Source organism: Bos taurus, chromosome 25, assembly GCF_002263795.3.
Source record: "Bos taurus isolate L1 Dominette 01449 registration number 42190680 breed Hereford chromosome 25, ARS-UCD2.0, whole genome shotgun sequence".
NCBI lineage: Eukaryota > Metazoa > Chordata > Mammalia > Artiodactyla > Bovidae > Bos > Bos taurus.
The window spans coordinates 29,873,169-29,898,556 of record NC_037352.1 but is presented as its reverse complement, the minus strand read 5'-3'; the positions used below and the strand labels follow the sequence as shown (position 1 = coordinate 29,898,556).

Here is a 25,388-nt window from a genome sequence, read left to right as displayed (position 1 = left end):
CAGGGAAATGGTCATTTGACTCACTAATGTGTTGTTCTGACACTGTTTATTGACCACCTGTTACATGCAAGGCATGCGAGTACCAGGATGTTTAGAGGAATGATGACGGTCGGGTGGGTAAGCGCATGGTCCTGGCCCTCAGGAGATTGAGTCTTTGCTCTCCAAAGCTACTGCTTATTCTCGCAAAGGACATTTATGCCCCTAAAGGAGTAACAGTGTTCAGAGATGAGCCAAGAAACCTGTCAGACATTGTCTTGAATATATATCCCTAAGGAAACCTTCCAGAGAAACTGGAGTTTTGAGCAGAAGAAAGTGCTGGTTTAATTAATTTTCAGTAAACGTCTGTAAGTGGAGGTGGTACAGGACCAGAGAGGCATTAGCAGGTCTTTGCAGGCATGCAGGCTTACCCTTACCCAACGTAACTGCCAGCTAGCATTTATATAGCAGTTGACCATTTGCAGAGTACACCTATTTGACTGATGAAGCCACAGAGCTGGAAGCGCCTGGAATGGCCATGTTAGAGTTTCCTGCTCCGTCCTGTTGGTGTGGAAGGGACAGGGAAGAAAACCAAGACCAGAACAAGGGGGAAAAGTCAGAAACATTGGTCAATAAGAATGCTTTCAGGTAAGATAAACCAAGGGGATTCTGACATCGTAGCTGTCCGCCTAGTACCCCAGCAACCGTATGATTCACCAAAACAGTAGAAGCAAACGTTCTGCTCTGACCCAACAAGAATTTCTGCAAGTAAATATTTGGATCATCAGGAGACTGCACAGTGAAGCGAAAATGAAAGCACAGGAGCTTTGCTAGGTGCGTGAGCATAGGCAGAGGAAAAGAGTTTCCAGTGCCCTAGAGAGTATTCACGCTTTCAGGTAACATGTTTCCAGGAAAGAGAGGTGGCTGTAGGGAAAGATCACCGACGTGCAGCTGGCCTCCATTTCTCGTGTTTCTTTCGCAAATTACCTTAATATGGGTTGCAAGTCATCGTTCAAACAACAGAACCTGTGCAAGTAAGCTACTCGTGTATCTTAGTAGTATTCGCACAGCTCAAATTCCTTTACCATGACTCTTGGCTCTTGAAATGTCTCTAGGTTTTAGATATCAGAATTTATTTTGAGTTAGATCTGGAAGTGACACTTCGGCATTGGGAGTGTGTGGGAGTCCAAGTTTGGCCGAGGAAGTGAAGAATCAAGATTCATCCAGTGGTGTGGTCGGTGCACACCAGTACAGAGGAGAAGGGGCTGGACGTACCTGCTGAAACCTCGCTATCGTCCGGACTCCTCCACTTCCAAAGGGCATGCTTACCCTCTCTGTGTCAACTGCCTTGTCTGAAATATGGAGGAGAAGAGCCATTTCTCTTTTGGCCTCACAGGGTTGACATCAGAGCAGATGATGTAATAATGGTATACATTTTCGAAAAATATATTGTAACATATGTTTTGAGAGACTGAATCTTAGAAGCAGTAAGTGGCATCAGGGTGTATAATTTATGGCCTCTGTCTCTCCCTGGTCTCAGGTTCACTAGCTCCTTGATTGGTTTCCTCCCTTTCATTTCAAGGCCCTGAAATGAGGATCAGAATCACATTTTGAGCCTGACCCAGACCTAGTATAACCACAATCTTTTCCTGGGACTAACCGAAGCTAGGAAGGAAGGTCCTCAAGTCAGATACAGAAAAACAGTTTCCCATCAGTGCAACACTTAACTGAGATTCTAATTATGTGCCTGGTGTGACTTGTTTTTTGGTACACATGGCAGGGGAGGCCACATGAGCTCCTATTGCGACATGCATGTGAATCATTTGAATGTCCAACCAGCGACCTCAGGTGGCTTCAGGGCCCTTTGCTCTCTCTGGAACTGTTAGAAGTTCAGGGAAGCTCACTCAGTCCAAAGTGGATCATGTGCCTCTCGAGGAGAGAACTGGGAACCATGGTTGGTTCCCCAGCAACCCCAGTTTTCCAGGGCAGCCTTTTCTAGCAGGGCCATTTAGGGCACCTGCCGACCCACAGACAGCTGCGCCCCTAGTGGTGACCACAGGGGCTGCCTTTCCTGCCAGGCCCCCTCCCGTCCAGCCCCTGATGCACACATGGGGCCCCGACAGCACTGTGTCCTGAGGGACCGTCTCCCCCAGCTCGGTCCTCCTCCCCTCAGCCTACAGCCCACCCTCTAAAGGAGCGGGTGCTTGACCACCTCCAGTTTTGAGACTAAGAGAGGCCACCGTCAGCCAGCCTTCCCCAAACTAATATCTGCTCATCGATGGCTGGTAGCCAGTGAAGACAGGGCACTCTCCAAATGCCTTCACACAGTGGTTCGTTCACCGCTTCAACAGCAGCTTCTGTAATATTAGTATGTGCTGTTTCTGCCCTATTTTACAAGAAACTGAGGCACAGAGAGGTAGAGCCATCTGTCCACCATCAAAAAACTAATAAGCGGGAGTGGAGGGGGGAGTCAGGGGTTGAACCCAGCAGTTCTGTCGTCAGAAGCCGTGCTTTTTAACCACTAGACCAGCTACTTCCCGGTTGCCCCCAAACAGAAATGGCTGCATCCACTTTGCAGGCCTTCTTAACCTGTCTTCCTTGTATATAAAAAGCACAAGTTGCCTCATAGTTTATTATTTAAGATTTTCAACAACATACTATAAGGGTTGAAGTCTGTTACTAGCCTTATTTTACAGATGAGGAAAGTGAGGCTTAGGAAAATTTAACTCACAAACTTAAGATGAAGCAGCTATCTTAATCGAGACTGGATTGAAACATAACGTCCTTCCAACATCCAGCCCACACTCCTAACCACCCGGGCCAGGGACCACAAATTATAAAATCCAGTAAGCCTGCTTAAGAATCAGAATCTGGGACAATTTAGGCAAAGACAGCCAAAGAACATGCCTCACCAAAAGCATCTTCTTGTCAGATGTAACACTTGACTTTCCTCGATGTCATCTTCATCGACTCATTTACGTGTTTTGTTCTACCCATCCTCTTAGCGCACGCAGACGTTTTGTATACATTTCTCATTTTAATTTTCACTGGTTCCCCCACCCCACTCCCATTTCTGTGCAGATATAGTGAGAGGAGCTGGGTATTGGAGATGCGAGCATGTAACTAGGACGGGGTGACTACCTGGCCTCAGGGAACATGAACTCCATAGCAAATGCAGGTCTCTAGACCCCAGATCACAAGCACCCCTCAGTGCTGAGTGGTCCGATGGAGAAGGGAGAAAAACCCAGGTAGGCACGAGGCAGGCACGGCCCCCATCGTCCTGCTCTTGTGCCCTTCTGTGAAAAGTTAAGATTCCACTGAGGGACACCAGCAGAGATTGAATGGGTGGTTTGTTTGTTTTTTCATTGCCTTTCTTTGTGGGACTGTCAGCTTCTGAATATTAATACTTTAATGTAGATTTGGTGGCTAGGTAAGAGAGATTTTATGGTTTCTTATAGTTTTTCCCCTTTGTAGTTTATAGTACACTGTGAAGTTTGAAAGTAAAATTCTTTTTCTTGACTCCTACACTCGGAAAATATTTATTCCCCCCTGCGTCTCAATCGTGTGCATCATAAACTAACCCAGTTCTGTTTATTTACTTCTCTCTCGGTGCAGCACCGTGATCAGTTGTAGCAACACAGGCATGTAATGGTAGAGACTTTTGCTTTACGGCAGTAAGAGCATGAGCTACTGCAGTCTCCTTTCAGAGTGATGAGTAATGAGGCTGCCATTTAGAGATGGCCTGTTCAGGGGGGGTGCGAGGCGCAGAGCAGAGGCGTCTGAGGCCACCCAGGGTTGGGAGGGATTGGGGGCAGGACGAAAAGGGGGCGACAGAGGATGGGATAGCTGGATGGCATCACCAGCTCAATGGACATGAGTCTGCGCAAACTCCGGGAGACAGTGAAGGACAGGGAAGCCTGGCGTGCAGCAGTCCGTGGGGTCGCAAAGAGTCGGACGCGACTGAGCAACAACAGAGGGTTGGCTCGCTGTGCATCACTGGAGGAGGAGGGTATGATCCCTAGCGCAAAACGAACTGGCCTGCATGGGAGAAATTCCTGGGACCCTGCAAGAGTTTTCATGTCTGGGCTGGACTGCTTGGAAAGTCAGGAATTTGAAGAGGTGGGAAGCAGGACCAGCTTGCTCCCAGGGAGTTCTCCACTTCCTGTTGACTCCGTTCTCCACCCGGGGCTGTTGGTCACCAGCCATGGGTAGGGAGGCCCCAGGTGCCACAGTCAACCTGCAGGTCCCTCTTCTTAGCTTCTCAGCGTCTGTCTTCTGCCCTGAGTCCCCCTCCACTTCAGCAGGTGCCCAGAGATTGGTCAGGCGCCTGCAGCCTCAGCAATAGGATGGGAAAACCTCGGCCAGCAGCCGCCAGCCATCCTCTCCCATCATGCCTCTTCTGAGGTAGGCCTCCTAGTACCATGCGGGGCACACAGCATGTGAACACATCCCAAGACTTGAGTTATCCACAAGAAGCCAGGTGGGTGCAGACAGAAGGCCGATCCCAGGAAATGGGCTCCCGTTAAACCCTCCCAGACAGATAATAAAGCCTCGACCCCTGTCTCCAGACACATGTCTGTCCCTTCTACGTGACTGTGGCCTGAACAGAGTTGCAGAGACACAGCCCTTGTATGATCAAGTTCAAAACCAAATTGAGGTAGTGGTTCTCCTGCACCTTGAGAACCAAAAAACACGCTTCTACGCCAATAAGAAACCACTTGTATGGTTAGAGACAAAACTGGGCCTGTTTGTTTATTTATTCGGAGTTTGGGTGCTTGCCAGTGTTGTGTTTGTGAGCCTGTTTAAACGGGAAATGTCAGTTTTACGTGTCAAAATGACATCACTGGGATGCCTGCTATTTCCTAGTTGAAGAAATTGACGCCCTTACCCTTAGGAGGTTGATCACGTCTTAGCGCCTTGCAAACTCTGAAAACATTTTGCTTGATCCAAGGTTGGACTTTATAATCCATCAGGAAGATCCACGTGATTCCCACCCCTCCCACCTTATTATGTGGCCCAGGCTATGCAATAATCTGTAGCCAGGTTCGGGCTTTATCTAGTGGAACCGCTGACAGTAAAGCCTGTGTAAAGGTGGGGTTCTCCGCTGTAGTACAGATGGTACAAACCACTGTCACCACTGCTGGGGACTGGTGTCACTTACGATGTTCACGTGGTTCTTTTCATCATGACTGTGGTGATCCCCGTTGAGGGAATTCCGTAGAAGGCATGGCCGCAGACATTGCAGCCATACCAGAAGATACTCTTATTTTGCTGGTCTCTGAAGTAGAGAGTATTAATTTTTTTAAATAATTTTTTCATTTATTTTTGGCTGCACTGAGTCTTCATTGCTGCGCCCAGGTTTCCTCTAGCTGCGGCGAGCAGGGGCTACCCTGTAGTTGTGCTGTGCAGGCTTCTCATTGTGGTGGCTTCTCTTGTTGCAGAGCCCTGGGCTCCAGGCACGTGGGCTCAGTAGTCGAGGCTCCCGAGCTCTAGAGCACAGGCTCAGTAGTTGTGGGGAATGGACTTCGTTGCTCCAAGGCATGTGGGATCTTCCTGGATCAGAGATCAAACCTATCCCACGTCTCCTGCATTGGCAGGCGGATTCTTTACCACCAAGGAAGCCCCAAGAATGTCATCTTTCATTACTGTAGCCAACACAGATATCCTGCTTACTGCGTGCCGGGGGCTGTTACTGACAGCAGCTCTATAAAGTATAGACACTGTCACCTCATTGTACAGGTGAGGAAACTGAGCTGGGAGAGAGAAGAGCTTTGCCCAGGTCTCCTGGCTCAGAAATGACAAGGTCAGGATGGAGGCCAGTCGCTGGCTCTTAACCTCTCCCCAAAGAACAAGTCAAAACTTGTATTTTTAACGCTTGAAAAACTTTAGAATTTGAAAAGATCAAGCCTCTAGGAGACTCAGAAGTAAGTCAGGTGGGATGACATCTTTTCCAAGGCTAGTTGGGAGACAAAATTCATGTTATCACTCCTCTTTCCTAGTCTTTTCAAACTACGTAATTTAACATAGAAAAACTGGAGGGAATTTTTGTAAAGACTTCCTCTTCCTTTAAACCACCCCAAGGATCACCCAGCATGTGTTCTTTTAGGGAGTGACTGAAGTTATATTTGTGAGGGAGAACACCTTGAAATTAATGCACTTTTTCTATATAAGGTACTTGACAGAAAACCAGAATTTATAAGAACTATCTTATCAAAAAATGTTTAGTCTCAGTCTGGTAGTTTGTGATACAAGTTGAATCAAATTTCATATTTTAAGTTTTAATACTGCCATTTTAGAATGATTTAGAACTTCCTAGTTTGTCTTTAGATATAGTTTGAAAATTCATGAGGAAGTCTCCATATTTCAATTTAGCTTATAAAATTTTTTTACTGATTAATCATAGACTTGCCTCAGATTTGTGTATGTGTGTTGTGGTTTAGTCACTCTAAACCAGTCATGTTTGACCCTTTTCGACCCCCCCAGGCCTCTAGGCTTCTCTGTCCATGGAATTCTCCAGGCAAGGATCCCTGAGTGGATAGCCATTCCCTTCTCCAGGGGATCTCTACCACCCAGGGATCGAACCCAGGTCCCCTGCATTGCAGGCAGATTCTTTACCATCTCAGCCACCAGGGAGGTGGCTTCCTAAGATTTTTGGTTGTATATTAAAACCTGTTGGGAGTTCCCTGGTGGCCTAGTGGTTAGGATTCCAGGCTTTCACTGCTGTAGCCCGGGTTCAATCCCTGCTTGGGGAACCAAAATCCTACAAGCCACGTGGCGTAACGAAGAAAAAAAAAATGTCATTGTTTCTGAAATAATCTAATCCTGAAAGACCATTGAATCCATGATCTTACTATCTGCTTCTAGTCAGGGCCACCCCTTTGTGAGACTTGCCCTTCTTAGATCTGGTTCAGAGGTTGAAGGTGACAGTAAGTCATTAGTGCTCAGTTCGTTAAACCTTCTAAACATAACAGACAGGGTAGCTGCCAGCCTTTGACTTTCTAATCTGTAGATTAAAATTCCAATAAAGGGAAGCTAAGGGAAAAACATAATAAATCTTGCAAGTCAGATCTCTGACCAGATCCATCACCCAGTGTGTGGATGACCTTTTTTTTTCTTTTCCTTCTTGCTTCCTTCCTTCTGCTTCTGATGCTGTCCCTCTAGCCACTCCCTTCCAGTTTTGACATTGCTTTCCTCCCTGCTAGAGAAGAGGGGGGTATAGAGCAACTTGGATCACAATCAGAATGGGCCCATTCCTAGGTCTAGTGAGAGGCTGAGAATGAGACCAAGTGGAGGGGTAGGCACTGCGGCAGGGTGCGGGGTGCCAGCGGGGTTAATACGGACGCAGTGGTGCGGAGGTCCGGTCTGTGGGTTCTCTAGAGGCTCAGCTCCCAGCGGTTCTGCATTCCTCCTGATTGTAGATTATCAAGACCCAGAGACACATGTAGATCAGTCCCAGGCTTTCCTCTGAGGTCTGATCCCTGATAATCAGAGATGACAATCTACTGCAGGGCGTGGCAAGTGTCAGCTGCGTGGCCCGATGACTGCACTTTAAGGGCTAAGTGGTGGGTTGAGTCGGTCGGCAAAGTTGCCCGGTGCTGTTTGTGCGCCTCAGTTTACCCTATAGGGGACGGGGCAGGAGCTGAGGCCTTTTCTTCCCCGTAATGTTCATTTTATTAGCGAGCAAGACAGGAAAACAGTCCCATTTTGGTTGCTCCCCCCTCCCCCCAAAAAACAATATTTAAATGTCTTTTTTTGAAAATTTAATGTTTGTCTTTGAGCTATCTTGGTATTGTACCCACAACTTCAGAATGAATACCCTCTGGCTTGAGGGCTTCACCTAGTTTTTGACGCATCTTGTAAGCAATTGGAATAGTCAACTCCAGACTCACACCTTCGGAGACATCTTCCCTTCTGATTACTCTGGGAGTCAGGGTAGAGAAAAATCTCTATGATCTATCTTTTAAGAAAAAAAATTTAAAAAAACCACCACCACATAGTGCTACCAGTTGGGTTTGAGGGTGTGTTGTGAAGCAAGAGAGACATGCCTCTTATTTCCAGAATTAATTGTATTTGGAAGTTGAAGGGGAAAAAAATGTATGCCATACAGCAAGTACCCACTTTTTTCCCCTTGAGAGGTTTCTCAAGAGTGCCATGAAATCAAACAGTGATGGATATTCAACTTCAAAGAGGTGAAGTTGGGATGGAGTTCAACTTTCCTTCAGATGGACGTGACTGCTTGAAACCCTCTCCATGTCGTTCGGATGATGCGTACATCACTGCCAGCCGCGTCCCTTGCTCTCTCACCCACCCTCACATGGCTCCTGTATGCATGCTGGAACTTCCTCCCAGGTGTGGCCTCGGCCTTGCTTGCCTTTCTGCCTTGTGCTGGGGAAATCTCAGCCATTTTCCTGTACACCAAGGAGGGAGCCCTGCCAAGCAGCTGGGGTGGAATGAAAACTCCAGGTGTTTGCAGAGGGTCTCCTCACCCCTTGTGTATGGCCTGGTACTCTTTTGGGGGACTCTGTGATTGGGACAGTGAGTAAAGAAGGCCAGAATCCTACCCAGGGACCCACCAGACTGGACACACGGGTGCTTTGGTCGGAGTGTGTTGCTCAGGGGAATCCACCAGGGGCCAAGATTGAAGTCATTCAGCCCCTGTGTCCGCTCCAGGCCCTGGAGAACACAGTGATGATAAATGTTCATCCCTGCACAGCTAGGCTGTGGCACTGCTTCAGTCCTTTCCCTGCATTTGTTGGCAGAAGCCTCTCCATGTTGGTTGATGTTGCTCTCACTTGTTCAGCTGTGTTCTACTTTTTGCCACCCGTGGACAGTAGCCCCCCAGACTCCTCTGTCCATGGGATTCTCAGGCAAGAATACTGGAGTGGGTTGCCATTGCCTTCTCCGGAGGATCTTCTTGACCCAGGGATGGAACCTGCATCTGCTGCATTGGCAGCCGGATTCTTTACCACTGAGCCACCTGGAAGCTTTTGTTGAGGGGAGGGTATAAATGCCGGTGTATTTGAAGTGGGCGGTGGGGTGGGGATTTGTGGACCGCCAGGCCATGCACTGTTACCTTTGAGACCAAACAAACTGTAGCCCAGCCTTTGATCAGGTGGAGATAAGGTTGGATTAAGACCCTTTTTTTTTTTTTTTTTTACTAATACTAGACTCTGACCACCCCCGCCCCCTCATTTTCAACAATGGACTTACTACTCTTGAGCACCTACTGTGTGCCATGCGGTTTACCCACATCACTTTCTCGTCGAGCCCTCGGAACCGCCGAGAGAGCCTGCTCTTTACCGACGTGACCGGCCTAGACCGCGGGCCTAGTGGCCTTTCCCCAGCCGCGCGCAGTATTGGAGGCGACAACTGCGGGGAGGGCGCGGGGCGTTGCAGTTCCCGCCGCGCCCGCCCGCCGGGAAGGCGGCCGTGGGGACCTGGGGCCCAAGCCGCGGGGGGAGCCGCGACAGCTGTCGATGTCGCACCCGGGGACTGCGCCCCCGCGGGGCCGACCCGGCGCCGGGCCGAGAGGAGGGGCGGCGAGGGGCGGGGCGCGCGGGGCGGGACGGAGGAGGGGCGGTGGCACCGGCGGCTCGGGCTCCGCGCGCCGAGGAAGTCCCGCTCCGAGAGCTGCGAGCGTCTGGAGCAGGCGCGCTTGTCGCAGTCGGGGAGCGAAGTCCGGAGCCAGGGCCCCCGTGCCGCCGCCGCCCCCGCCCGCCACCCGTCCAGCCAGGGAGCCCGCGGCGCCGGCGGCGGCCGCCGATGGAGTTCACTTGAGCGGCGAGCCGGCGGGAAAGGCAGGCGCCCGCGAGCGGAGCGCGGGCCGAGCCCAGCCAGCCCCGGGCGCTTCCCGCCCGCCTGCCCGCGAGCTCTGGCCGGGAGTCGCCGCGGGCCCCGCGCAGTGCGCCCGGCGCCCCGAACGCTGCAGCGCCGCGCGCCGGAGAGATCGGCCCCGAATAAGGACTCCCGGAGCGTTTCCTCCAGCGCCGCGACGGCGGTGGCGGCGGCGGGACCGGGACCGGTCGGCCCGCGGGGTGGCTAGACAGGCGGGAGCGGCAGTCCGGGAGCCCGAGGCAGCCGCCGGGGAGAAGCCGCCGCCGCCGCCGCGGCGCGCACTCCTCCTCCCTCTCCCTCCTCCCCTCCGCACATGGTCTCCTTTGTCCTGTCGCCGCCGCCGCCGCCTCGCTCTTAGCTCCGCGCGCCGAGGCCGCGGGTCAGGCCGCTCCTCTCCGCCTCGCCCGGGACGTCACTCGAGTCCCCGCCGGCCCCTCGCGCCGCAGTAGCAGCCGGGAGGCAGCTGGGCGAACGCGGGCCGGGCGCTCCCTCCCGGCCGCCTGCCGGCCGCCCGCCTGGCCTCGGCCGCGCTGGATGTGCGCGCGGCGCGGGCGCTCGGCCGCCCCGGAGCCGCCGCTCGTTGGGATTTGGTTGGCGTGCACCCGCTTCCAGACTTTCGTCGAGAAAGGAGCCGATACCCGCGCGGACCGAGCCGGGTCGGAGTTGGGCGTTTTCTCTTCGTGTTTGGCTGATTTCCCCCCTGGTCTCTGACGATCCCCCCCACCGCGAGCCTTGCTTTGGAACCAAACCATGAACTTGGGGCTGACAGGATTGCTTAACCCTTGGCGACCAGGTAATGCAGCCCTGGAGGCGCGCGGCTGCCTCGCTCGGCGCCCGCGGTCGGAAGGGAGTCGGGGGTCTTTTGTTGGCGGCGGCCGGGCAAGGGTGGCAGGGGCGGGCGGGCTCCTCGCGTCTGGCGCACCCGAGCCCCCCGCCGCCACCCACCCCTCCTCCCTCCTGCCCGGGCGCCCGCCTTTGTACTTTCCACCCCTGGCCCTCCGGGCTCGGGCGGCCGGAGCAGCGCCGTGGTGCCCGGAGACCCCAGCCGCCCCGGCGCCACCCGCCCCTAGGGGCTCCGCCTGCCTCCGGCTGGGGCTGGGCCGGCTCCTGCTCGGGCTGGAGACCTAGGCGCTGAGCTCGCCGCCGGTTCCCCGGGTAGCGCTTCCCCGCGCCGAGGTCGGGATCCTGGCCCGCACGCGGTGCCAAGGGAAGCGAAAGGAGATCTGGGCTCGGGATCGCCGCAATTGGGCAAAGAACTCATGCTTAAGTTTCGAGGATGTTTCTCTTTTCTTGTTGGAGATCCCCTCCTCGTGCGGGTGTGGGTGCTGGGGCCCGAGATCCGAGGCCGAAGGGAATTAAGGTGGACCTCGAACCGGAGCGGCCGCGTCCCACCCCTGTCTGCTCGGAAGGCTTATTCGTTTTCCTCATTCTCTGTGTTCTTTTCTTCAATCTGTTTGACTAGTTTAACTTTTCTTTAAACACCCGGTACAGCGTCGAGTCATTTTTCAGTGTGTGTGTTTTTTTAATCTATTTCCATCCCCCTCCCCCAAATAAAAAGCAGTCAAAAGAGAGCTTTGGTTTGTTTTTGTTTTTTTTTTTCCTATCATTTTTAGATATAGGGGCTACAACGCCTTGGCTCTCCAAAACGGAGTGAGGGGGATGAAAATGGCGAGCGAAATCTAAAGATCTTCAGTATGTAAAGATGCCCCCGTGTTAGGAGAGACGAAAAAGCTGTGCTCGCCAGCTAACTCTTGGCTCACCAGGTTTCCATTAGTCGTCCCTGATTAAAAAAAAAAAAAAGAGGAAAAAGGTCCAGGTAATATAAAGAACTGCAGACTTTTCCCTTAAAAATAATGAAAAAGAAAACTAAGATTAAGATCCCAGAAACCACAAATTTGCACAAATGCTATAGAGCACAAGTCAAATGTGAAAGTTCATGGAGAAAAAAGCAAAGCATTTCCTTGTAGTTCCTGCTTAAGACTTTGGTGGAGAAGCTCTTTTCTGACTTTTCAGGACTGTGGTCCGCCATAGTTGTAACCACCTGGATGGGAGAAAAAGGGCTCCAGATCATTTTTCTGATTAGCCGAAGTCCCATTATAGTCATTTTCTTTGGGGTGTTTTTCCACCGGAGGCCTTTCTGAGACACCCATCGCCACCCCTCCCCAATTGCCAAAGGGCTTTGTGACATGTATCAGAAAATTAAAGGGCTGGAGAAGCTTTTATTAGAGAACATTACTCCTAAGTCATTCGGAATATCCTGTCAGACTCATTTCCTTAATAACTTACTGGATGGCATCATAATAGTCACATCCTCTAAGTTCACTTCAGACATAAGGATCACTAAACTGGCTACTTGAGAATATGGTGTGGAGGTGACGCAAGGGTAGCAGCCCCCAAGGAGGGTGTGCAAGCCAGCCAAAGGGCCTCTTCACCTCCAGCTTCTGTCCTGTTTGATCTCTCCCTTCTTTTCTCACACACACACACACACACCCCGAGTGCAAATAAAAGCTGGATCAGGAGCCTTCTCTCCTTGCCGGGTGTTTTTTGCGTTGATGGTACAGTACTTTGTTTCTATGGTCCTTTGGCCCAGTGAGACTCATTTTAATAGGTAGTCCTCAAAGCTGCAAGGGTTATTGCATTCTGGCAAACTGATTTAATTAACAGCCTCTCCCCTTTTTTCCTTTTAAAAATATCAGCTGTAGTGTAAGCCATGAATTTAACAGAGCCATTCTAATTTGAAGAGACACTTTTTCACCAAGTAATGGTGAAACGCTCTTTGCTCCAAGTTTTTAGCTGGGAAACTCGTGTTCCTAGAAATCTCACTATATATTACAATAAGGACAACACTGTTTCTGTGATTTTTGCTTCTATACCTCAGTATTCTTGATTTGTTTCATGCATAGCTTGTTTCCCCCTCCATGCAACACTTTTTTGGCGGTTTATTTTTATGAAAAGCTACTATGATACGCAATTTTACTTAAAATGGCAGGAAGGCCCTTGGCATATGTTTTATTCATGCAAAATAAAAGGAAGCATCTATCTAGGATTTATTTTATTTTAAACTGCTTATGTATGAGTGTATGTAGTTCAGCACTTGTTTTGCAATACATTCATTTTTTCTTGATCTATTAATCTTCAGAACCACCCTTACAGTAGGAAGATTAGAATTAAAATAAAGGGGGAAATAGTCATAGTAACAATATTTTATGTCTTTCTGTATCACTTACATTGAGAACTATAACTTGTTCACTTCAGACATAAGGATCACACAGGAATGTCTCATCTTTGTCAACATAGCACAAAAAGACTACATTGAGTATCTTCTTTGTCCCCAAAAGCCAGCTCCAGAATCTGAATATGTTGTATTTCAAATTCTCCCCTTCTCTTATATTTTCTCTAGATTTATTCACCATTCTATGCTTTGCTTTGTCAAAACATGCATCTCTGTGTGTAAAGTGTGAAAATCAGTGATTTCTTACAAGGGTTGGGTAGCAAAAATAGCATAAATATAACCATTATAACTTTAAATGCAGATACATTAATTACTCCATGATGGAGCTGCTTAATTTTTAAGGTTTTTTTTTTTTTTTTAATTTTTCAAATTATAGAAGTACAGTGCTTCTGAAACATCATAGCATTTTCCTCCAAACCGACTTTATGTTGATTTTCCAGAACATTAGTGTATAATTTAAATTGGGTTTACTCTTGCTGTTTAAACAGGCTTATTTCACTTTCCTGGAGCCACTGTAATAATTAGCAGACATGATTTCTAGAAAATGGAAAGGAAATAATGCTGACAGTGTATATAGTGTCGGCGTGTTAGGCAGGTCGGCTGGGTTTCATTTCAACACCAAGGTCGTCCTGGTTACCACAGGGGACAAGGACCTCGGGGTCATCAGATAAATCTTTAAAAACGAATTTCAGGGAGTGCTGGACAACACTTTTTAGTGAGGAGAGGCTTAGTGTTAAAGAATAGGCATTTCTGGTTTCTGAGAGAAAATTGAAAAACAGGCATGTCTGCAAATGTGGGAAAAAGTACCGTTTCCAAAATAATGATCTGTCAATGAAATTGGAAAATCATTATGTGAATGAGCTGAATTGCTTTGTGTATCATCTCATAGAAATATGTTTTGCACAGATAATATGTCTAATAAGGACACATTTTTTAAATCAGATTTTTTCCCCCTTAGCAAATAGCTGCACTGCAGGTCTGCCTCATGCAGTCAACCAGCACCACCTTATGGAGGATTGGGAGAAATTACTACTTTCCTTTTCAGGCTTTTCAAAAACGGAGTAAATTGATTTAAAATAATAGTAATGATGATAGTGACAGTATTCATGACAGTGATCACACTTTCCCCCTTCTTGTGTTGCAGGCCTCAGATGCCAGCTCTGAAAAACTCTTCAATACTGTTATTGTAAACAAAGGTAAGAACCCTTAAATCTGAGTGGCAGCTTTTATTTCCCTATCTGTTCTGTTGTCTTTGCCTTGAATGAAAGCAGAAAGAACAATGGTCACCCCTTACCATTCTGGAGCTCCAGTTCATAATTTGTATTTTTGCTTGAGACAGAATCTGTGCTCTCATGATGTATCCCAAAACAGTTTATTGTGAAAGAACACATTGAATCCTTATTTAAATTGATTTGCCTAAGAAATGACTACGTCTCTGTGACTTTCATTTAATGTAGGAAGTGATCATGGAGAATAATCATTCTCAAGATGCCTTAACTTTATTGTTAGTTATCAACTACCCAGCAGTTGGAGAACGATAAATAGCTGGTTTGTACTGCAGACTCTAATAATCAGTACATGTTTAGTATTCACAGGATTATGGTCATAAACCAAGCCTTACTCTGCTGTGGGCTTTCTGTGAAGTTAATAAACGAGCAAGAGGGCAAAATTTAAATACGTGCTATTCCATTAATTTCTTCCAAACTGCAGTAGAAACTGAGAGAGGCTAATGATATCACAGTACATTAAGGGGAAACTTATCTTAAATCACTACCAATAGGTTTCTGGGCAGTTTTCATTGGTTGCATATTGTTGGAAATAATGAAATTTAAGGGAATTTCTAATACCGGGTTTTTGCAAAGATGTATTCTTTGAAAGGTATAAATTATATAAACTCTTTGATCTCTTCCTCTCCACTGTAGAACGTGATGTTTGCATCGTAATTGCTAAATGCAGAATGTATGTTTCCCGTCCTGGTCACCTTCTGTGTTACTTGGAGGATACTGGCTAGTTTGAACAGGGTTGGGCCTTCACGAAGTGATATTTGAAACCATGTCCACACATTCTCCAGTGGCCTTGGCTAGCGTTTTTGCTAGCTGGTTAGTCAGACACATTCCGAAGTGCAGTTATTTTGAGCTCCCCGATTATTTCAGAATTCGAACCAACTGCAATTTTAAATAGTACATTCTGTTTAGCGTTCCCTGGAGGTGTGCATGCTTATGTGATTGCTGTTACTCCCAGAATTATTGTCATATTGAATTCTATCTTTTTTTATTGCATAATGGAGTATTCCAGTTTTATATGTCATCATATATTTTGATGGACTGAAAGTTTGTATAAATTTGTTGTCCATAATGCTAAAAGCCCAATAAAAGAAGGTACATGGCAGTTCATAGCGTACAGGGCTCGTATGGGAAAATGTGCGATTGTTTATTGCTCGTTTTGACAAGGGAAGAGGATGGTAGATGGTCGTGGGTCCCTGTAAGACAGGAGGAGGAGGACCCTAAGGCGGACCTGAGGTCCTCAGAAGGAGGTGCTCTGTTTCAGTGACACCTGCCCATCCTCTTCCGCAGGACCCCTGCAGCCCACGTGACTGTGTCTGTCTTTTGCCAGCTTGCTGGGAAAGCTCTGGAATGCGTGTCCCCTCTCTGGGATCAGCCAGCCCTGGCCTGAGTGTTGGCTCGGGGGCTGAAAGGCACCCTTCAGGGCCCAGGAGGAGGGTTGGGTGGCAGAACAGCCGTGCGTGACCTCCTTCCCTCTGCATCTTCCCTCCTGCCCCCCCCATCCCGCACGCCACCCCACCCTCCCACCCCCCACCCCCTTTCCAATCAAACGTCTCCCACATTCTTATTTTTATTTACTTACAGAATGTGATTTGTGGCATCTATTTGGTTGTGAATAGTCCTCCTTCTGACAGGGTGCCTTTCTTCTGAGCTGCTTTTCTGGGGGTGATTTAGTTGCCTTGAAAGGATTAAGGTTTCTTTGTGTACACTAAAATCAACACAGGCTTTTTTATTTTTTTTTCCCCTAAGCTTTTCTTGGGAAACCATACACAAATAAGCATTTTAGTTGATGGCAGATTATTCCTTTGCCCCTTATTTCCATCAAAATGGCCTTTCTTGGCTCCTCCAGAGTTCCCCCTTAACGTCTTATGCTAATTCCTGTTGGTAACATGAATGACAAGAGCCGGAATCAACGCAAATCCAGGTGGTGCCAAACAGAGGGACTGGTATCCAGCACCCGCCCTCCTCCCTGGAGAGAAAGAGATGAAGCAGGGGGTGGGGCGGGGAGGGAGGGGAGTGTGGGGGCAGTTTTGTTAAGGGGATTAGTATTCGCACTGCTAAATATCAGGAAAACAAGTTCCAGAAGACAGGTGCAGGGAGCCTCGCTATGTGCCTGTGGGTTTGGGTCTGATTTTCACTCCGGGTAGTGGCAGTGTTTACCGGGTGGATGGTTGACAAGGCCTTCAAGGAACTGTCAGCTTCAGGCGCATCAAGTTCAAGTTCTGCAAAAGCGGCCTGCCCCGCCCGCAAGTCTGGTCTCCTGACTCTGTCCAGTATTCTTAGCCAAGAGCAATAAAAAGCCATGTAAGAAAGGGCAAATTTACACCAGGTAACAAACACCGCTGGGAGAATCCTCAGAGCCTGGGCTTGTTGAACAGTCTGACAAGAGTGCAGGGCAGCTGACACGTGTGTGCTCCCCCCTCCAGATGTGTAAAGCCACACACCACCTCTCCCTCTCTGGAGCCCCACCGGGCTCCGGCCTTCCAGAAGCGTGGCTTTAAGCTGCTGGCGAGATTATGCTGCTGAGCCCCGGCGGCAGGCAGATTTGGTCCATAAAATTTCACTGTGGGAGGGCAGTGCTAATCTCACAAGCTGATTGTGGTGCGGGGTTGGTGGGGGCACAGCTTTGATGTTGGGCCCCCCCCCCCGAGGTCGGGGGGATGTAGCTCTGACTGAAGCCGCAGGGGTCATGGCTCAAGTCCCATCAGTCTGTTTGTGAGCTGGAGTAAATCGTTTCGCCTCTTTAGGTCAGACTTTTCAATCATAGCAGAACGGAGTCCTGGGCCAATGTGTCTGGTGGGGATAAGACAATTAGTTGGTGAGGGGGAGGGGCTGAAACAGAGTAGCACCTCAGAGGTTTCCTATCCCTCTGCCTCTTTGATCTTGTTCTGATTCTCTCTGTTGTAGAGCCCGTCCGATTTAATAGAGGACTAGTAAGATTTTGGTGTTTAGGTGTTCCAAATCATTACTTCTTTCTGATGCCTTTTATTTCACATTTTGAAAGAAATTAATCAAATGGCACATGCTTGTGGGTACATACGACTTGCTCAGTGAGAATTCAGCTTGTCCAAAGGTGTGGGGAGATGAACCTCCAAAGTGCAAGGCTTAGGGTTAGAGACATTAGAAAAAAAAAAGTAACTTTAATCAAGGTCATGGTTGCTGTATTTAATCTTTATGTGTTCAAATGTTTACAGGATGTTCATGTGAATTTTATGAATCCTTCTGTCTTTGTGACTCAACCATCTGCCAAAGAAAAAATTGATTTTCCCAATGAGATAGACACACACACAGAGACTGAGTTCTTGTCCATATTTAGTGGGTTGAACTGCTACAGGAGCAACAGGACGTGTACCCCAAATTCGGGACTGTTTATCCTTAAAAGGATCGAACTTATCAGTCAATTCAGTGTGTCCAGCCAGCATTTATTACCCTTCTTTACGTATTCTAAGGGGTTCCCAGGTGGCACAGTGGTGAAGAGTCCTCCTGCCAATGCAGGAGACACAGCTGACGCAGGTTTGATCCCTGGGCTGGGAAGATCCTCTGGAGGAGGAAATGGCAACCTGCTCCACTATTCTTGCCTGGAAAATTCCCATGGACAAAGGAGCCTGGCACACTACAGTCCATGAGGTCGCAGAGAGTCAGACACAACTGAGAACACACTCACACACCTACTCTAGGCTCTACTTCTTGGGGATTTTGCCACTTTGACCTACAGGCAGGAATGCAGAGAGTGAGCACTTAGGAGACATGCCCATCCTGCCACCATCATTAATCTCTTTTAAACTCTGAAGTTGCTCCAAGGCGGAGCTTCCTGGAGGAAAGAAAAGAAGGGAAGCCATGTGTGGAAGGGAGAAGAACAAAAGTCAGGTGCTCTCTGGGGCCCTCTGTGTCCCTGGTCCCAGCCCTGGTGGAGGCCATGGTCTAGGTTAGGGGCAGAGAAAAGGCCCTGAGTTGCCTCTTCTCCAGGATCTGTCCTGTAGCTGAGACAAGTCAGAGATGAGACAGGACCAGGAGGTGTATTTGACCCCATCACTCTATGAAAGAGCTGTGCTTCTCTTGAGTAGCTGGGGTAGGGATCGATCCAGGAAGGGCACAGGGCCCTGATTAGTGCTCCCTCCTGCAATGAGTGAGCACCCCGTCTACTGAAATGTGGACAGCAGAGGAGCAGCCACCCACCCTCCTCGGTCAGATTCCCGTCTCCCCTGCCCCACGTCAGCCCTGGGACTCTGGTGGGCACTCGCTCCTTATGATGAGCACCAGACACAGCGCTGAAACCACCTTGATCTCCCTGACCAGGACTGGTTGGCCTTTCTCAGGCCTCAGCAGACCTCCTTAGTGGGTACACTGGCCTCTTCTTGGGGTCGATTTTGTACTGAAGGGTCTCCATGGGACACAGATGAGGTCAGAGCCTTTAGATTTAGTAGGGCCTTTGGGTATCTTTGACAATATGGTTTTATCACCAGTGTAGACGGAAAACCAGGCTAAAAAATTGGTTGGGATTTGAGATGAGGCAAGAAAAGTTACTAAAGATGTTGCTTGTGAATGAGGCTCAGGAAGTGAGGACCTAATAAAATCTTTTCATGGCAATGATCTCACTTCACTCATCAAGTTTAGACACGAAGGGGGAATTCCTTGGTTTGATGACAAGAAAAGGTAAGAGTTACCACCAAGGCTCCTCCCCTAAAATAAATCTGGGCTTTCTGTGTAAGTGAAAACAGTGCAGTTGAGTATGGGATAGCTTTCTTTAAAAAAAAAAAGATGTAGAGTTTAAAATCTAATTATAATAAACATATGGAGACCATTTTACAATTTCTTGTAGTGTCCTGGGTTTCGTTGTAAGGAGAACACAGTGTGTAAAGCTCATTTCCCACGTGCAGATGAATAAACAGCTCATTTCGGCTTCTATAAATTAGTCGCATTTTTGTATTGTCTTAAATCCTACAGAGGGGAAACTCTGTCAGTCATTCTTTATTTTTCTTTCTCTGGACCTTCTTTTTTTTGGAGTTTCAGAGCATTTTCTTGGGTCTTTAGAAGACAGAGATGTCTGATATGAGGAAAATTAAATACTATTGAAGGGTAATTGGTGCTTGATTGGAGACAAAGGACTTGTGAGTGGTTGGGTTTTCCTTCCTACTCCACACTGCGGAGAACAGGCAATCAGCTCCTTTTGTTATGGAAATTGACCTTCCTATAGGAGCCAGACTCTTACGTACAGAATTACTTGTTGTATAGATTTATTCCTTGAGACTTCTTGAAAATAGACACCTTGTATTCTTAATGTGAAACCACCAGGAAGGGTCTAAATATATTCCATGTTTTGAGAAAGTGTTTCCCACTAGATAATTTTCCATTAAGTGGTACCTAAGCTCTCACTGACCTTGTGCATGTAGATAGTCAGGAATCCTGGGTATATGTTGGATCCTGTTACTGGAATGTCAGCGCCAGGGATGGAAGATATTCTGAGCATTTGAATTGATCTTGCGCGGGTCTTTGGAGTAGGACTCTCACAGCAGTGCCAGTTTCCCAGATAAATTAAAAGGAGACCAGATTCCCAGATCTTGAGCGCCCCTCTGAGCTGCAACAGAGCATTGTTATTTTTCCGTTGCTAAGTGGTGTCCATCTCTTTGCAACCCCATGGACTGCAGCACGCCAGGCTTCCCTGTCCTTCACTATCTCCCTGAGTCTGCTCAGACTCATGTCCATTGAGTTGATGATGCCATCCAACCATCTCATCCTGTCACCTCCTCCCCTTCCAGCCCTTAATCTTTGCCAGCATCAAGGTCTTTTCCAGTGAGTCGGCTTTTCACATCAGGTTGGCGAAACTATTGGAGCTTCAGCTTCAGTCTTTCCAATGAATATTCAGGGTTGATTTCCTTTAGGATTGACCGGGTTTGATCTCCTTGCTGTCCAAGGGACTCTCAAGAGACTTCTCCAGCACCATAGTTCAAAAGCATCGATTCTTAGGCGCTCAGCCTTCTTTATGGTTCAACTCTCATATGGTACATGACTACTGGAAAAACCAGAGCTTTGACTAGAAGGGTCTTTGTCGGCAAAATGATGTCTCTGCTTTTTAATACGCTTGCGAACAGAGCAGAGGATAACATTCTTTTAGTCAGATGATTACACGCTACTGTTTATTTTTGAGCCCACTGAAAAGCTCTTCCCGTACTTTATTGATTGATCACCACCGTTCTTGGTAAGACTTTTCTCCATACTTGGCAATATTAGCAAAGACGCTTGAATGTGGACCAATCAGTTTTCATTCCATTCATATTTAAGTGCTTTGTTTAGGCAGTGATGTCGAATTCGCCTGTCGCAGAAAGTAATCCACACTCATAGTAGACTCTTGGCATAAAAAAAAACACATCAAATTGGTTCTGGAGAGTCTTTAATGAGAACTGTTGAGTGACAAAGGGCCTCCTCGCTGGTAACAGCTTTCAAGTGCGTGGGGTCAGCCTGGGCCTGGAGAGTGTCCTGCGTGGAGGAAGCCTGTGGCTATCCCATGGCCTCTGGATTATTTCTGGTGTCTGACAACTGCAGAAAAATGTTGTTTTTCTCTGAAAATGTATGTTTATTTAACTAGGTTTCTTTTTGCTTCACAATCTGGATTCCATTCACTCAGTTACCACTCCAATTAACTAACAATTATTTAACATTAACAGTAATTACAGACGCCAGTTAAGCGCCTACAGATGTCAACTGTTAGCTTTGTACCTAATCACTCAATGAAATGGAGAAAGTTCAACAAACATCAATTAGCCAAGCAATTAGTATGAGTTAGGAAAGAGCATGTTATCATGTGTGAGCTGATTCAATTTATTTTATTTTGGCAGTAAAGCACACACAGGCGAGCGGCAGTAAGTTCTCAGATAAGATAAAACTCCATTGTGGTGCGGCTTACATAAGAATTCTTTCCTTGTGCATAAGTCAAATATGCTCTCGCCTGGAATTTATTTAACAAACAAAATTTGTCTCAATTACTCAGAAAGCCCAGCAACGCTCAGTCTCAGGAAGCAACTTGGGTGAATTATGAACCCAGTGAATATGCTGTATAAGGAAATGTCAGAATTTTTCAGTGGAGAAATGATCACTTCCCACTCAAATAATCTCCTCTGTGCCTTTCGAATTTTTACCAGTTTATTCCTGAACCTGTGGTGGAGCGGGTGCAACACGGATTTTATTCATTTCATGGTACCTGAACTTTTTGCTCAGCTGTCTTTGATGTAGCCCGGGGCAGCCACTGAAGTCTGTAACCTACTCACCCAGTGTATGCTTTAAAAAAGTAGCAGTGGTTCTCAATTGAAATCGATTGAGGACCCACTTGATGAATTCGCCAAGGAGATTCTGGGTCCAAATTCAGAAATTCGATACCCTCCCCCACCCCCAAGCCAATCCCCATCCGTAGACTAGACTTTCATCAAGTACCTGGGTGCCTGGACTTACTGGGAGAATGCAGTCTAAAGCCTGGAAGGGTCCATCAATTAGTGTTTGGGGGTTCATTGTACCTCCAAGTGGAAAGCTGGCCACACGTGGCTATGCCTCTGGCTCCTCTCCTAGAAATGCTTTCTTGCCAATTCTTGAAGCCTGTGGGTGGGAGTGGAAGGGGCCAGTCCTTAGTGGGGCACTCTGTCAGCCCACTGTGGCCATAATGTGCAGAATTCTCCATTTGAGCAAATCTCTCAGCATTAACTGAATCCAGGAGTTGAAAAATTAATATTGGGAGTTCCTTGGTGGCCCAGGGGTTAGGATTCTGGGCTTTTCCCTGCTGGGGCCCAGGTTCAATCCCTGGTCCCCGGTTGCAAACTGAGATCCTGCAAAGCCTCATGGCCGGAAAAAAATTCTATTCAGTAGAATAGCTTAGGGTGTAGAGCCGCCACGTTCCTTGTGCTTTTCTCTTATAAACATTTTACCAGTGCCTGGTAGTCTGCCTAGGAATCCAGCACCCCGTGCACTGGCATGGTTGTTCTGCAGAGAACAACCCTTCTCCATCACTTAATAGGGTCTCTGTTTATCTGCTTTGGCATGTTATGCTGCCGAGCTTAGGCCAACAAAAGCTTCATATCAGGTGTTAGCTTGCGGACCAGCTGTGGTTCCCCTTGTCATTATTCTGGTACCCAGGTCAGAGGAGCAGCCCTCAGGGTAGTTATCTTGGTAGAAGGAAAAAAAATAGAGGCAGAATCATAGAACATGTCTTCAAGTTTCAGCTTGGTTGTGTTGTGTGGTGTTCCTAGCTATCTCATTGGCCAAAACAGGTCTCTAGGACTTTTCCCACCATGCCGTGCTGAGGTATTCTGTGTTCCCTGGAAGTTAGTAGGAATTTCCCATTGACAGTGGAGGGTCTTACCGACATCTTCATCCTCACCCAGGATGCCCACCGCTATCTGAGCAGGTGCTGCCACAAAAGCATCATGGCGACTACATGGCAGCTGGGCTCAGCTGTAGACATCTCTGACTTCCTTCCCTTCTAATAAGAAATGAATTTCTCCATATTTCTACTCTCCATGCCCATTCCCGTGCCGGTAATTGGACCAGTTGTTCCTTTTCAGCCAGATTTTATTAGAAGTAACTTGGGATTTTCCAGCAGGGGCATTTCCCTAGCAACCGATGACATAAGCACGAGGCCCAAATCCGTGCAGAGGTGGGAGGGGCGCCTGTTAATAAGGAGTGATGCCCCGTGGGCGCTCACATCTCTGACCCTCGTAAACCCTGTCTTATAGAGGAGGAGGTTGAGAGCACATCATTGCTTTTTCTAAGAGTCCTTTTGAAGAGGGAAATGTCTCAAGTGTATGTGTTAATAGGCTGATGTGGGAGGCGGTTATATTGGGATGTCTTTAAAAGCCACTTGGAAAACATTTTCCCCCTCTTATCTATCACCTCTCACATCTCTCAGAAGAGTAACACTGAAACCTAATTTTATCCAGGACTACATCATTTTCTCATTATCTGTTTACAGCCGGAAAAGGCTGTTTCCATGGTATAGCTCCTCTCACCAAAAGCTGAACCATACAATTCCTTTTGTTTTATATCAGCTTTTGATTCTTCCAAGTATGGATTGTCCACTGCTGGACTTCTCTGGTTGATCTCTGAAGGCCTCTTCATCCATAAACTGTATTCAGACTTGGGTTTGACAAGGAGTCTTCCTCTGAGGTTGGATTTGTCTCCTATGAAGGATGTCAATTTTCGTTCCATTGGCAGAAAATGGAAGCCATACTGAATTCTTTCTTTCAACAGATGTTACTGAGCACTGCCTATGTAACAGGCACAGAAGATATAGCCATGAACAGATCACATTAAACATAATAGCCAGAAGCATGAGAGTTTGAACTTATTTTAAAATAAGGAAAGAGACTTTTGAAATAGCTTAATGGGAAAGAAGCTCAAGACTTCCATAGGAGGGAAAGCTGATCCAAGGTGGGCCCTGAATGGGTCAGCAAGTCAGAAACAGACCAGCCCTCACACTGCAAACGATGTCACCTTTCCAGAGAGGGGTTCCGTGGGCACAGATGTGCCACTTGTGCTCACTGTGAGACTAAAACCTGCCCCTTCGACCTTTCCAGTGTAAAAATTGATTTGCTTCCCAGGCGGCGCTAGTGGTAAAGAACCCTCCTGGCAGTGCAGGAGACGTGTGTTCCATCCCTAGGCCTGAAAGATCCCTTGGAGAAGGAAGTGGCAACCCAATCCCATATTCTTGGAGAACCCATGGACAGAGGAGTCTGGCGGGTTACAAAGAGTCGGACTCAACTGAAGTGACTTAGCACGCTTAGCAAGCTATTGAAAAGATTTGGGGGAGCATTGTAAAGGTCTGTGTATCACCTATCAATAGGGTTTTCTCTTTGCACATTTCCTTGGTTAGATTTTGCTGCTTAAATGTTTGCCAGGTTGGCAAACTACGTGGAGGTGGTGGGGAGCACCACGGCTTTTCATTTTAGAGGATCCAGGCTCAAGTCTGAACTGAGCTGCTTGAGCAAATGAGTCCATTGGACTAGGTTTTCCCATTGTTAACTTGAGAAAGCTGGGTGGATTCCTAGATCCCATCCTGGTTTGAAGGCCAGAGTTTGCTGTGGAGGATTCTGGGTCCTTCTAAATGCTTGCTGCTTGCTCTGAAGAAAAGCTATGACAAACCTAGACAGCACAGTAAAAAGCAGAGACATCAGTTTGCCAACAGAGTTCCTTATAGTCCAAGCTGTGATTTTTCCAGTAGTCATGTACGGATGTGAGATTTGGACCATAAAGAAGGCTGAGCGCCAAAGAATCAATGTTTTCAAACTGTGGTGCTGGAGAAGACTCTTGAGAGTCCTTTGACAGCAAGGAGATCAAACCAGTCAATCCTAAAGGAAATCAACCCTGAATATTCATTGGAAGGACTGGTGCTAAAGCTGAAGCTCCAATACTTTGGCCACCGGATAGGAAGAGCCAACTCATTGGAAAAGACCCTGATGCTGGGAAAGATTGAGGGCAGGAGGAAAAGGGGGCAACAGAGAATGAGACGGTTGGATGGCATGAGTTTGAGCAAACTCTGGGAGCTGGTGAAGGACAGGAAAGCCTGGCATGCTGCAGTCCATTGGGTCTCAAAGACTTGGACACAACTGAGCGACTGAACACCAACAGGTCCTTCTAGACCCTGAAACTTGTGCAGAGGGCACAGATTTCCTGTGAGAGTTGTGAATGAGACTGTGGACACTTACATTTGGGAGGCGTGTACCATGACTTCAGCCCTGAACTTGGGAGCTAGAACAGGGCTGCAGAAACCTCTCTTTCTCTCCTGAAGTTCCATCTCTATTGGAAGCACCTGAGAGGCAGGAAGGGGTGGAGCCTCAGGGGAAGGTAGGGGAGAGTGTGAGGCTGTACTGTTTGAACACCAACTGTTAGGCATTAACCTCTCTGCGGAATTAGAATAATAAGGTGGAGTCCTCCTCCCCTGCAGGTCTACAGTCGGAGTGGTGTTAAAGAGGCGTTTTATCTGCTTAGTAAATGTTTATAAAACCCCGGTGTAGGAGAATCTAGGTGCCGGTTTCTTTGTACTTGACTTCTTGACAAGTGCAATGACTGACCGGTTCCAAAGC

General features: G+C 47.8%; 1 protein-coding gene across 10 annotated transcripts in view; it reads left to right on the top strand.

The window, feature by feature from the left end:
• AUTS2 (activator of transcription and developmental regulator AUTS2) overlaps positions 1-25,388 on the top strand; it is a 1,215,681-nt gene that overhangs the window by 1,099,373 nt on the left and 90,920 nt on the right. For all 10 annotated transcript variants that reach the window (XM_059881699.1, XM_024985248.2, XM_059881698.1 and 7 more), the window contains one exon: positions 14,187-14,238. In XM_059881699.1, the coding sequence (XP_059737682.1) occupies positions 14,187-14,238 (52 nt within the window). The remainder of the gene's footprint in view (positions 1-14,186; positions 14,239-25,388) is intronic.